Here is a 12,235-nt window from a genome sequence, read left to right on the forward strand (position 1 = left end):
TTTGGGTTAAAGGGACATTCTGGTTAATGCAATCTGGAACAACCTTAACTGAGGAATGTTTGTTCACGTGAGATTCACAGTGTCACAAACTCACAACCGTGAAGCTCGTTTTAACTCTCACACAAAACAAGAAGGACTCGGACACCAAAAGGCGAGTGTCCCACTTACTTTCACCTCAGGCACATGGAATAGCTGTCATTTGAAGTGTGTGTGTGTGTGTGTGTGTGTGTGTGTGTGTGTGTGTGTGTGTGTGTGTGTGTGTGTGTGTCCTCCGTGGATGCATCTGTTGTGTGTGCCGTCAGTTTGTGACTGGACACACTGAACCCGTCCAGGTGATTATTAATGAATGAACTTAAATCCATACGCCCTGAATGTTTTATACCGTGAAGACAAAAATCACGTTTTTTACCCCGAGCGAAAAAACCTACAATATATATATATATATATCGAGTTAAAGTCACTTCATTTTCCTCTTTTCCTCTCATCCAACGATCATCTATTCATTTCACTCTGTGTTCATCACCCTCTCTTCTCTCCCGTCACTTTATGGTCTTGTTATTGTTTTAATTATAATTGATATTTCCCATCAGTCTGTCCCAATCACTGTACAGAATCCATCTCCTCCATCTCTCGTGCTCTCCTCTATCGCTCCCTTCTTCCTCCTCCTCATCCACTCTCTTTAATCTCATCCCTCTCTCCCTCCCTCTCTTTCTCCCTCGCCACCACCTCCATGCCACTTCTTCCTCATTTCATCTTCCTGGCAGTCGGGTACAGTACAACATGCACACGGAGGCTCCTCTGGGTGACACAGTCGCCGTGTTATCTTAATCTAATTAAAGTGAGTACAGCAGAGGGAGGCCCGGGGGGAACGGGTTGGTTACATGAATGTATAATAGAAAAACACTTTTCTCACAGAAATCATGTCGGACAGCTGAGGGCCACTCAGCCGGCTCCGGCTGTAAAAGGTTGATTATGACAGCCTGACAAAAAAAACACTGCCTCACTCAGATGTCCCTGTCATCTTCACATCAGCTTCATGTAAAAGAGTAAGAGGAGGAAGATGTTTGCCAACCACATGCTGAAGAAGAAGAAGAAGAAGAAGAAGCTCATAGGATTGTGTTCAGTCTTCCCCTAATGACTCCGTAAAGCAACACAACGATCCCTGTGTGCGAGTTTGAAAAGTAAACAAAGTGTTTCTGGATGAGGACACGGAGACAGACGGACAGCAGCGACACAACAACAACATTTAGTCGCTGATAAGCTCAATCAAACACACACGGGCATGAGGCAGTGATAATTAGTCCATTAACAGTTTACGCTGTCTGGCTGTCTGCTCTCGCTCTGCTGCTCTATCAGTGCGACGCTGTGTGTGGAGCTGAGGTATCGGACCGTCACGTTACAGATCAATTCAAACACACCAGCCTGTCTGTTCCTGCAGATTCAACAGAAACGGCCGGTGAGGCGACGCCAGGACTTCGTCTGTTTCTGCTCCAAGATGAAGATTAACGATAATGTGACAAGGTCCTGGACGGAAGACAACTGCACTTCATCAGCAGGGTCTACGGACGGGAAGTGTTTAGAACACAGACTGCGAATAAAGATGGACGACGGGACGGTGCCTCAAAAGTGAAGCCAAAGCGTCTTGATCGCCCCCTGGTGGCTGACTGAAATGATCAGCCCAGACTAGAAAATCTATATAGATCTGAATATAGATTTTGATTATGAGCCATAATATTTTAACCATCCGAGGGTAGACTTACCACAAGCATTAAAAAGATTGTGAGAAGATGTTATTTGCTACTGTAGAAGCCACAAATAAATTATTTACAGTGTCAAGGAGAAGAACTACACTACCCATAATCCCCAGGTGTAATAGCCACGTCTCTGATTGGTGGAGCTCGCTGTGACTATAGGAATGTTTACTATAACCGGGAAAATCATGTCGACCAGCAGTTACTTCACTCTTAAAATAATTATGTACACATTCTTGTATCTTGGCCTTTTCTTCAATTTCTTGCAGCTGGTCGACCTGGTTCGAGGGTTAAAGCTGTTTTTATATTATATTTTGTTCTCTTTCTTTTAAAATGTAGATCCCAGAACATCTGGTGCATCGTGGCGTTGTGAGTACAAACACAGCCCGTGGCCGCCCTGTGCCGTGCAAGCCGGCAACACGCACTTCCCCGCTCCTCACCTGTAGTACTCCACGTTGGCCGTTTGATCAGCGATGGATGCCAGGTCCACTTTAGCCTCCTCCCAGTCAGGCAGGCCCAGCAGCTGTTTGATCACGTTGTCAGCCATCTGCTGCATGAACTGCAGGGTCTGCACAAAGTCACCGCGTGTGGCGAAGATCTCGTCCAGCCGGGCGAGGTGCTGGTGTAGGCCGCTCCTCATGCTGCCCATGGTGCCGGTAACCTGCAGGGGACCAGAGGAGGTGGGGGGTGAGATGAAAGATGCAACGATGCTGCAGGTGGGAGAGGAAAACCGAGCTAGAAACTGAAAGTGACACTGCAAGTCAAGATTAAAATATCTATGTTGCCTGATGAAACACACACTATCAGGAACATCTCACAGTTCATGTCGGAAAACAGCTTTAAATTAAAAGTCATTGATTCAAAATGATAATGTGAGCACTGATGAACCCTCCACCTCTCTGCTAAAACTAGATCTTTTCCTCATGCTTGTCTTCGTGCTGAGCTCAGAGCAGAATCCCTTCGGGAGCCTTTGGTCAATTCATATTTTTTTCCCAAAACAAAGTGACCAAAGGTGAGGATTAGCCTAAAAATGAGGTTGTTCTGCTCCGAGTTACTGACGGTGTAGGCGAGCGGGACGAGTGAGCGTGGGCGTCGGTGAAAAGGTCCGTTGAGAGAAAAACAACTCAGCTTGGAAAACAACCAAAACTGCAGAAGCCCGAGGTGAAGTTTTCTGGCTCAGGGAGGAGTTGTGTATTCCACCTCCTGTTATTTGTCAGACTGATTTTCCAAAGTGATGCCTCGTTAATGAGAGCGATTGTTTGTCGACCTGTTTGAACCGTGAAATCATATTGCTAATCGATTCCACAAGGGGACACGTGATACTCTGAGCACAAATAAACTCATTCAGACTGACTCATTTATTTTGATGGATCTGATTTTTACCTCGTCGGCCAAACACTACACGACCACTTTATACAGTAGGGGGGGGGGGGGACATCTCTCCTGTACAGGCACTAACCGTTTTCTCTGGTTTAATTACTTTGCTTAAAGGCCGAAAGTGTTTACAGGAACAGACATCCTGCTATTTGATAATTAAAAAGGGTAATAAATGCTCTCATTCAGCTCTGGGTACTTGGCATTCACCAGAGAGACAACTCATATTGTTGCCGTGTTTATCAGGGACCGGCTTTGCTGGAGCCGAGACGTGGAGAGGTTGTGTGGAAGCAATTAGTTGGGTTTGCATTCAAAGTGCAGCACAAGGCCTGTATGGAAAAAACTGAGGAGAAAACAGCTTTAAATAAGAGAGGAATGAAAAGAGGAAAGAAAAGAGGAAAGACCTCCGTGACTCACTGAGATTTGTGCGCTACACGGAAAACAAAGTTTCCTCAGATCATTCAGTGTTGAACTGAATCTGAGAAGACAGATTCTCTTTCAACGAGCGAAAGACATCAGATATTTTATTATTGTGGGACAAGAAATGTCGGTAAAGACGACAACTCCCATGATCCCACGCTGTTTCACGATGTCATCAAACTAGGTGAGAGACCCCTAGTGGCCGAGGTTACATATTGTACATTTAAGATAAACGAAAAAATATAAACATATTCTCTGTGTAATTAATTGTGTTTTTTCATATTCCATATATTATTATTATCATCTTTAGAGCCACTATGGCTAGAATTAGAATTGTTTTGCTCCGGCTCCCCCTGTGGCCGTGTCACAGAATGCACTGGAATGATTACAGATGGCTCCGAAACAGATTTTTGTCAAATTTTTCCATCTGAAAAAACACAAAGCATCTTCTAATCAAATAAAAGTGTGACACATAATGACTTTAATTCTTTAAATGGGAAGACAGAACCACGCTGAGTCAGCCACAGAGAGACACAGGACACATGCCTGTGGTTCCCTGTGGTTTGTTATCTCGCCGCTCATCGACACTGCGTCTTCCTCCGGAGACTGAGGAGATGAAATCGCAGATGAGAAATGAAGCCTCGTATCTGATCCTCGACTCGTGTGTGAGAATCTTATCTGAAACGCTCGGGGGGGGGGGGACAGCCGATCCAGATAATCTGTCTTTCCTCTCTATCTGATCCTTAAGTGATCCGCACCGATCAAGAAGATACGATTCCCGGTCCCGGTCGTCTCTGTCTTTATCTCCATCTGGTGTTTTGAGGACATTTGAGAAGCCTCACATCTTTTTATGAAGAAACAATGTGCGGAGGAGACTTAGTTTTAATTTCTGCACGCTGGAGGGTAAAAAACTAACATAAAGAAGATACATAAGAAGCAATATGTCCCCAAATATCAAATGTAGGTTGTAACTGAAAGAAAATTACATAAAGGTTCTTGTTTACATGAGTAACTATATGACAAATATGACTTAATCCTAATCCATAGTCAAAGAGTCCATATCTCAGGATCGAGAAAGGAAGTAGAAGACTGAGTTGAAGTGCCAACATGTGGGTCATGTCCCCAACTCGACAATACATCCTCTCACACTCGACTCAATAGAAATCCCACTTCCCTTCTCCAGAAGTGGATCTCTATCTTTAAGCCTGCTGGGCTCGAGACGTGGCCTCGGAGGGAAGCGATGCCTCGGCGATGATTCAGTTGAGCGTCAAACACAGAGCGGCTGTAAAGGGACATTTTTAATTAAATCTAAGACACAAACCTCGCAGAAACTGTCAGGCTCTTAATTGAACCGGTAAATAGCTTGTTTTCATCTTGTTTTGTTTTGAAAGTTGTGAATCACACCCGACAGGCCGGTGTCTGATGAGGAGGGATTTCATGAATTTTTGCTCTGGCTGAGGAGGTTATGTTTTCGCTCCGGCCCATTTCATTTCGATAAGCTTCAGATCCCCAACTTGAAATCTGTTAATTCCACGTCACTCTCACAACAAGGCTCTGCCATTGACTTCTTCTTCGTCCATGGACTAATTTGTTCTCACTTCAGCTGCTGTGCAAACGGCCTCGAGTCACTTCCTCTATATTCTGCACTTGACCCATTATCACTTCAATAAAAGGCCGATGAGCGTATTTGTAGAAGTCAAACAAAGGTTGAGATTCCTCTTTTCTCGCTGCGACTCATTGTCTCTGCGTGGAAGTGGAGAGACTGCCTTCAATTAAAATTGAATGTGGGAGCTAGAGCGTGAAATGGAACATGGGTCTGAAGTGCCTCTGCAGCTCGGTCACCTCAAAGATCAGAGCATCTTCAGTGCTGGGTGGAACATCGCTTTAATAATACATCCTTTCCTATCTACGTTTTCCCCTCTCAGATATTTGATGACCCTGGCGCTCTAGGACGTTTCCCTGCAGAAGGACTGACAAACATTTATGGGTTTAGCCATTAAATCAGGGCTTCTGGAAAAAGCGATGGCCAACACAATAAAAAATTGTTGTCGGAATGAAGGAAGTGGGATTACACGGCTATTAGCTACAAATACAGTGAGACACAACCAGATGAGAGCAGTTCCACAAATCTGTCACTGCTTGTGGTTTTGTTTTTCAGAGAGCAATAGATCACAGGTGTGTGTGGGGGGGGGGTTAGGCAGTTGCTAGTTTGGCTGCAGAGACGTCCTTTGGCCCAGCGTCAAGCACTTTCACTTCCCCTAACTTTACATGGCAGCTCATCCAGCTTCTCAAGAATAGGGAAGTCATATCTCAACTGGAGCGCACCCAGCAGCACATTTATTTCAAAGCACAAACTGGATGTCAAAGAGATTTTTTTACATTTGGACCCAGGGACAGCAGCTGTTTGAAGGAGGGACCAGAATTTAAGATTATGTTTTTCCAGCAAATTATGAAAATGATAGGATCGTGGTCCCACAACAGATATTTCATCATCTATCTAATAATTCCAGAGATCTCTGTCTGTCCGTCTGATTTTGCAATGAAGCCCTTTTCCCACAGGCATCTTTCTGAAGGCTCTTACGTTATTGTGTCTCCCAAAGGAGCTGCAGCCCCATTTCAGCCTTTTTTGTACATGCAACCTCATTCTTTTGTCATCTACCCAAATAGCCCTGGAACTGGAACCTCAACCCACTTGAGTAAGAGCTTCATCTTGAGACCGAGCTCCTCTTTTTAAAAACACAATACTTGCATTAAGCTTCAAAAACAGCATTGACCCAGTCGGTCATCGTGAGCTTCTTGTGTTTTCTGTTGCCGCTGGAGAAAGTTTAGCACGAAAAACAACCTGAAACTAGATGGAAAATATCAGGAGTCTTTTCATTTTCAGTAAAACACAACTAACAAAAGTGATTTCAACTGCAAATCTGAGTCCTTCACCCAGACCATTCCGCAATCGCTCCTATCACAAAGTAAATGAGTGATTGTCGTACTCTATTTTATACTCTTGTGAACAATACCGCCAGGCCCCAAAAATACTTGAACTCCTCTGAGGACTTCAGTTTCCCAGAAATATTATTTCTGGAGCTAAAACAGGGTCAGACTGTGAAAGAGAACATGGCCCAGTCCTTCGAAATCTCAACTCTCGCCAAGGCCATCTGAATTCCACCGTCTGCGTGGAGTTTGAATATTCTCTCTGTGTGATTCCCCTCCCCCCTCTTCATGAAGAGAGCTAATAAGAGCTTATTATACTGTGTCATTACAACAAGCTCATTATGAGAATGGTGTGGAAATACGCATGTCGGTAATTATGCAGTCGGCCGACGTCCAATCCGCATTTGAGCTCTGGCCAAAGGCTCATTGACTGACCCCGGCATCGACCCGGTGACTGCCGACTGCCAAGTCCTCTCACAACATCCATCCCCAAACAATAAAGTTATTATTAGTGTGGCTAAACACTTCGAATTTCCCATCAGTCCCATTGCAGCATAGATAAAGCTTTCAGTCTGGCTGGAGTCCACATTTTACTGGTTAGTGTTTACTTGGTGTTTGAATGTATGCTCAGTTTTGCAAACCCGTCCCTGTAAAGCTCGACATCGGACCTGATGCCTGCAATTATCTCCAAATCCGGACCTTCCCAGACTTGTTACCATATGTCCCACGACCCAACACATCACTCATGATGCAACACACGTGCTACACAAACAGCTTGTGGCTATCGAACGCTAATACTGGTAGCTAATACCTGTAGCTAATACTTTTGATGTACTAGCTAGTCAGATGTGGGCAGAAGTGAATAGGTCACAGGTGGAAAACAAATCCTTTTGCCTGAATTAATATAATCTAATTTGGATGTTCAAAATAATGCACATCAATAAAATTTTAGATTTCTCCAGAAAAAGACCCGACTTCACGAATGTATGTGTTCGTAAACACGTCATAAGCATGTATTACAGACTGTAACCAATCGGTCTGAACAGCAGCCGAGAAACAAAACGCTTCTTCTGATAATGAATCTAACTTCCGTCCTTTTCCTGTCTCTCACACACACCGAGTCTTTAGAAGCTAACCGGTTTCTAAACTCTCATGGAGCCCGGCTAAAAGGCATCTGTGTGGGCCAGAGGGCAGCGAAGCCGTCATTGTCAATGATTTCAATGCCAATTCCAATCCCGACTCTGCCAATCAGACGGACGAGCATTGCTGCGTGTTCCTCCCCATCAGAGGGCTTTGTCTCCTGGTCTCATGGTTGATTAGGTGGGGGGAGACTGGGAACCGTGTGTGGCACACTGGGCTCTTTGTCCTACTCCGAGAACTCGACTCCTCAGCAGTCTATAGCCGCTTGCGATGAACTCACTCATGCGCACACACGCACTCACATGCATTAAGATGCTAAAATAAAGGCCACCATGTCCAATTAAGTCCTTGTGTGGGTTCACACGTCCCAGAGGAACGCACCAACAAGCCTTCACACGAGATACATGCTAATGATTTCTCTCCGCTCTCTACTATGACATTGAGGAATTAATGAGGCTAAGAGCTGAGCGAGATTAATAAGAGACGATCACTGAACATCAATTCAAACATTCTAGAAATGAGAGTCTATACCCCCCCCCCCCCCCCGCTGTATTAAGTCGGTACAAGTTTAACATGTGGTTGTATTGATGATATGGGGAACATGATAAAAGCGTGTTCATGGTCCATGTCAATGCACATCACGTGAGAACTAATCCCCGCTGACGCTCGACTGATCTCGCAACATCAGTGGTCGTGGGGTTCTTACATGTTTCCACTTTAAATCATTTATAAAGTGAAACATTCAAAGCTTCAGAGATTCGTTTTTTCCTCCATCATCACTGCAACACATCCTAAAATACCACATCATTTACCTGTAGTGTGTGTGGACACGTTTATCAGCGAGGCCACACAGAGTGGCTCACATGCCACGACATTAATGTGCATTAACACAGATGGAGACTTAATCCCTGCTCTTTAACAGCGAGTCACCGAGGATCTGATTCCACTGCTGGTCTCACACCACGGACACGACAACACACAGCTAATCTTCAGCAACCTTATATCCATCAACCATATAGTATATACTGTATTTTTATAGTGTTGGTCATGAATAATAACTTTATTCATTTGGTCGGGTGCAGCTTAGAGAAACACCAGGTGACGACCGGAGATATTTTCAAGTCTCCAGTCAGACTCCATGAGTGTCAGGTCAACTCAAATCCATCTATGCGAGTGTCAAGTCAATACACATCTCTAAAAGGCTCTAATTAAGTCTATGCAAGTTTCAAGTTAAGTCTCAGGACAATAAAGTCTCGAGTCCCTCAACACAAGCCTCATGTCACTCAACACTCAAGTCAAAAAGGTTTCAAGTCGCTCTACACAAGTCTCAAGTGAATCCATACAAGTCTCAAGTCACTCCATAAATCAATTCACACAAGTATCAAGGCAAGACTAGAGTAGAGAGTTTGGCTCTCGAACTAGAAAAAGAAAGACGCCTTGTCGTTTAGTGTGAAATCTGCGACGGTGGTGAGATTGGGCGTCTGTGTGATGAGCGTCTCTTAGATGGGAAGTGAGGCCCGATAAAAATAGAAAAACGAATCATGCACACGAGCTGAGCCAAAGCGAGCACAAGAAGAAAGACACAGGACGACTCTCTGTTTCTGCCAAGTCCAGGGTGGCTGAGGGAGAGAGAGGGAGAGAGAGAGAGATAGAGAGGGAGAGAGGGAGAGAGAGATAGAGAGATAGAGAGAGAGGGAGAGAGAGAGATAGAGAGATAGAGAGCTGTCTGTCTGGAACCAGAGAGTTTTTGTGTAGAGAGGCTGTCAATTTGTGTGTAGCGGTAAAAAGCTATAAAAAGACCATACAATTTTTTTTAAGGGAAACTAAACTGTGTCCTCTGGGCTTGTCTCCTCTTTTGTGTGAGCGAGCGTCTCTATAATATTTCTGAAGCCTTCTCTTCACAGCAGTTTGTTTACAGCTGAATGGATCCGTCATCTGCAGTCTCGGTGTAACGCACTGAGCTGAATTGAACGTGTCTTACTTCGTACAGGAACACGTGAGGAGTGTGTGTGTGTGTCTTTGCTTACGAGACTGTCCACGCCGCCCAGCGTGTGATTGGCGTTGTACAAGGAGTAGGTCAACTGGTACACTCCGTCGTTGGTCTCACTGTTGCCGTAGAAACCCACACCCACTGCGACGCTGTGGAGAGAGAAAGACGGGACAGGTGAGGCTTTGAGGCAGTGACGGGAAATAACGACAACACTGCTGGACTTGAAAATCATGCGAGTCAAAAGGTGAGGTCCTGAAGTTGAGGATAAATTCGTCAGCTTCGAAAACTGAATATCCCAGAAAGGCTGACTTATAAGATATAATGTTCAAGAGGCCAAAAACCTGAGTGGTCTTCACCTTTGACCTTGGATCAATTAATTCTACTTAGTTCATCCAAAGCATAGAAATGAATCAACACCAAACTACAGATTTTCCGTCAATCCTAAAACATCGTGAAAGATGGAAACAACCGATTAGAAATGTGGCAAAACAGAAAACAGCATATACACAACATCTGGACATTAACATCGTGACTTGGGGAAGCCTCTCTGAGTCCAACTCAAAGACTGCGGCCCCCTCTTACTTTCTCTCCAATGCGATAAAAGAAGTTCATAAAGATAAGTAACTGTGTTCTGCAGTAAACTCCTGTTTGATGGACGTGTTTATGCAAACCTCAAAACAGACGGGTTTACTACAGCAGGGAAAACAAACACTGTATCTACGCAGCGCCGCAGCTGCTCGAAAAAAACCTCTTTGAATTTCTGTGTTTGCTTATGTAAACAACACTCTTTCAACCAGAATTTCATACAATACAGGGATTTTGGAATATGCATAATTTCGGAATTGTTTTTATAGATTCAGTCATCCAAGGATTTGGTTTGTTCAGCACAAACAAAATAACCTCCAACACAAACACAAAATCTTAAGTAGTCTCTCTGAGCTGCGGGTTTTTCCCCCCACAGTGCCGTCAGACTGAGCCGCCATACGAACGGATTTTAAAGCATCTTCCTCTGATGTGGAGACATAATGTCTCACAGCCTCTGCGAACACGTGGCACATTAGCAAGTGGAGCTGGTGTAAAGAACTGAAGGTCACAGTTCACACTGGTAATCCAGTGCAGTGAAATGCCAGGGTATCACAGAAGCAGCCCGTCTCACATAAGATAAAAAAAACCATCTGCTAATTTCTGCAGGACACTTTAACCCTTTTATTAAATAAAACATCAATCTGCAGGGAAATTAATTGCTGAATGACACAGCTTTTGTTCGCAAAAAAAAAAATCACAGTGTAACTAAATTTATCATAAGATGAGACACATTCTTTAAATCGTCAGACTCAGGAGATGAACAAAGCTCGAAACCTCCGCTGACGTCTCTGCTGGAGGAAACGCTTTAAACCCTTGAATTACATCAGCAGCCCTGCAGAGAAATCCTGAGTTTACTGAGTGTTTGATGTTCGGAGGTGTTGATTCAGTGTTACACGGGGTGACACGTTTAACACGGCACCAGTGTAAAGTGTTGAGCCAGCGTGTCTCTGCTCTGCGGGTCTCAGTGATCCTGAAGCCTCTGAACTCAGTTGGAGGGTCGAACCTTCTTCCCAAAAAACATTCTGTCCAACACGTCGCGGCAAAAATCTCCGTTTGATGTTCAACTGACTCAGCAGAAAAAACGTTATTTTCTTTTATTGCATCATTATCCCACTGATTTATTAAATACAAAAGGTTTTTCCCTTTAATATATCACCTATAGGGTTATTGGTATTGAATTATGCATGAGTTTGAAAGGTGTTTCTAATATTTCTCTTTTCAATAAAACATGCGGTTGAACAGCATGAATCAATACGTCGGACTCACAATGATTAAATACAAGCTTTATTATTGCAGAGCTGTCGTATAGAATTACGTTGGTTGTAGCTAGCGCCGACATTAGCATCCCCCAGTTTTACCTCAGTCCATTATCTGATAATCAATGGAGCTTAACTGGGACTCATTTCACTCCCCGGTGTCGAGCAGACACGATGTATGGCTTCTTGGCTTTATTCGTTTTATTATGAGTCAATATTTTATGACCACATTAATTCTACAGGGTTTTATCACCGCTGTTTCCTTGAGACCTGGAGTGACTTCTAACGGTGATGGTAATTATGTCGGGGGGGTAAAGGCAGAAGCCGGGTGACGGGTTGAAAGTTGGTGTGGATCTCAACCACATGATGACGTTCAGGAAGAAACTTCCCAAACCTAAGCAAGTAGGTAGTACGCTATGATGGGTGGTATCCGAGTTATCAATATTAACTATTTATCTATCAATCTACCTCGACATTCACAGCTTCTTATTTGCTAGTTTTCACAGACCAACATGGTTTTCAGGTGACTCAATATGATAATATGATTTGATAAGCCACTCTATGATTTTAATGTTTCCCACAGAAACGACCAAAGTACCTCCTGGAGTAAGGAGGTCAGGTTTGGGAATCACTAAATTAACCAACTGCCAAAGTGTTCTCCAGATAAAGGCCACGCTGGGGGAGGTCAGGCCAGTACCAAAGGGAAGGTAATCAGGAGTCAGCCTAATTGAGACGGTCTCTTTAACCTTGTGGCTCCCCCACCCCCCCGAATCCTCCCTGATGCTCCGGAT

General features: G+C 44.1%; 1 protein-coding gene across 3 annotated transcripts in view; it reads right to left on the reverse strand.

The window, feature by feature from the left end:
• The window catches only part of ttyh2 (tweety family member 2), a 47,595-nt gene that overhangs the window by 17,405 nt on the left and 17,955 nt on the right, over positions 1 to 12,235 (reverse strand). For all 3 annotated transcript variants that reach the window (XM_034570929.1, XM_034570927.1, XM_034570928.1), the window contains exons 3-4: positions 9,641 to 9,752; positions 2,192 to 2,412 (exon numbers count right to left, since the gene is read on the reverse strand). In XM_034570929.1, coding sequence (XP_034426820.1) covers positions 2,192 to 2,412; positions 9,641 to 9,752 — 333 coding nt within the window. The remainder of the gene's footprint in view (positions 1 to 2,191; positions 2,413 to 9,640; positions 9,753 to 12,235) is intronic.

This window comes from Hippoglossus hippoglossus, chromosome 19 (genome assembly GCF_009819705.1).
Source record: "Hippoglossus hippoglossus isolate fHipHip1 chromosome 19, fHipHip1.pri, whole genome shotgun sequence".
In the NCBI taxonomy this organism is placed as follows: domain Eukaryota; kingdom Metazoa; phylum Chordata; class Actinopteri; order Pleuronectiformes; family Pleuronectidae; genus Hippoglossus; species Hippoglossus hippoglossus.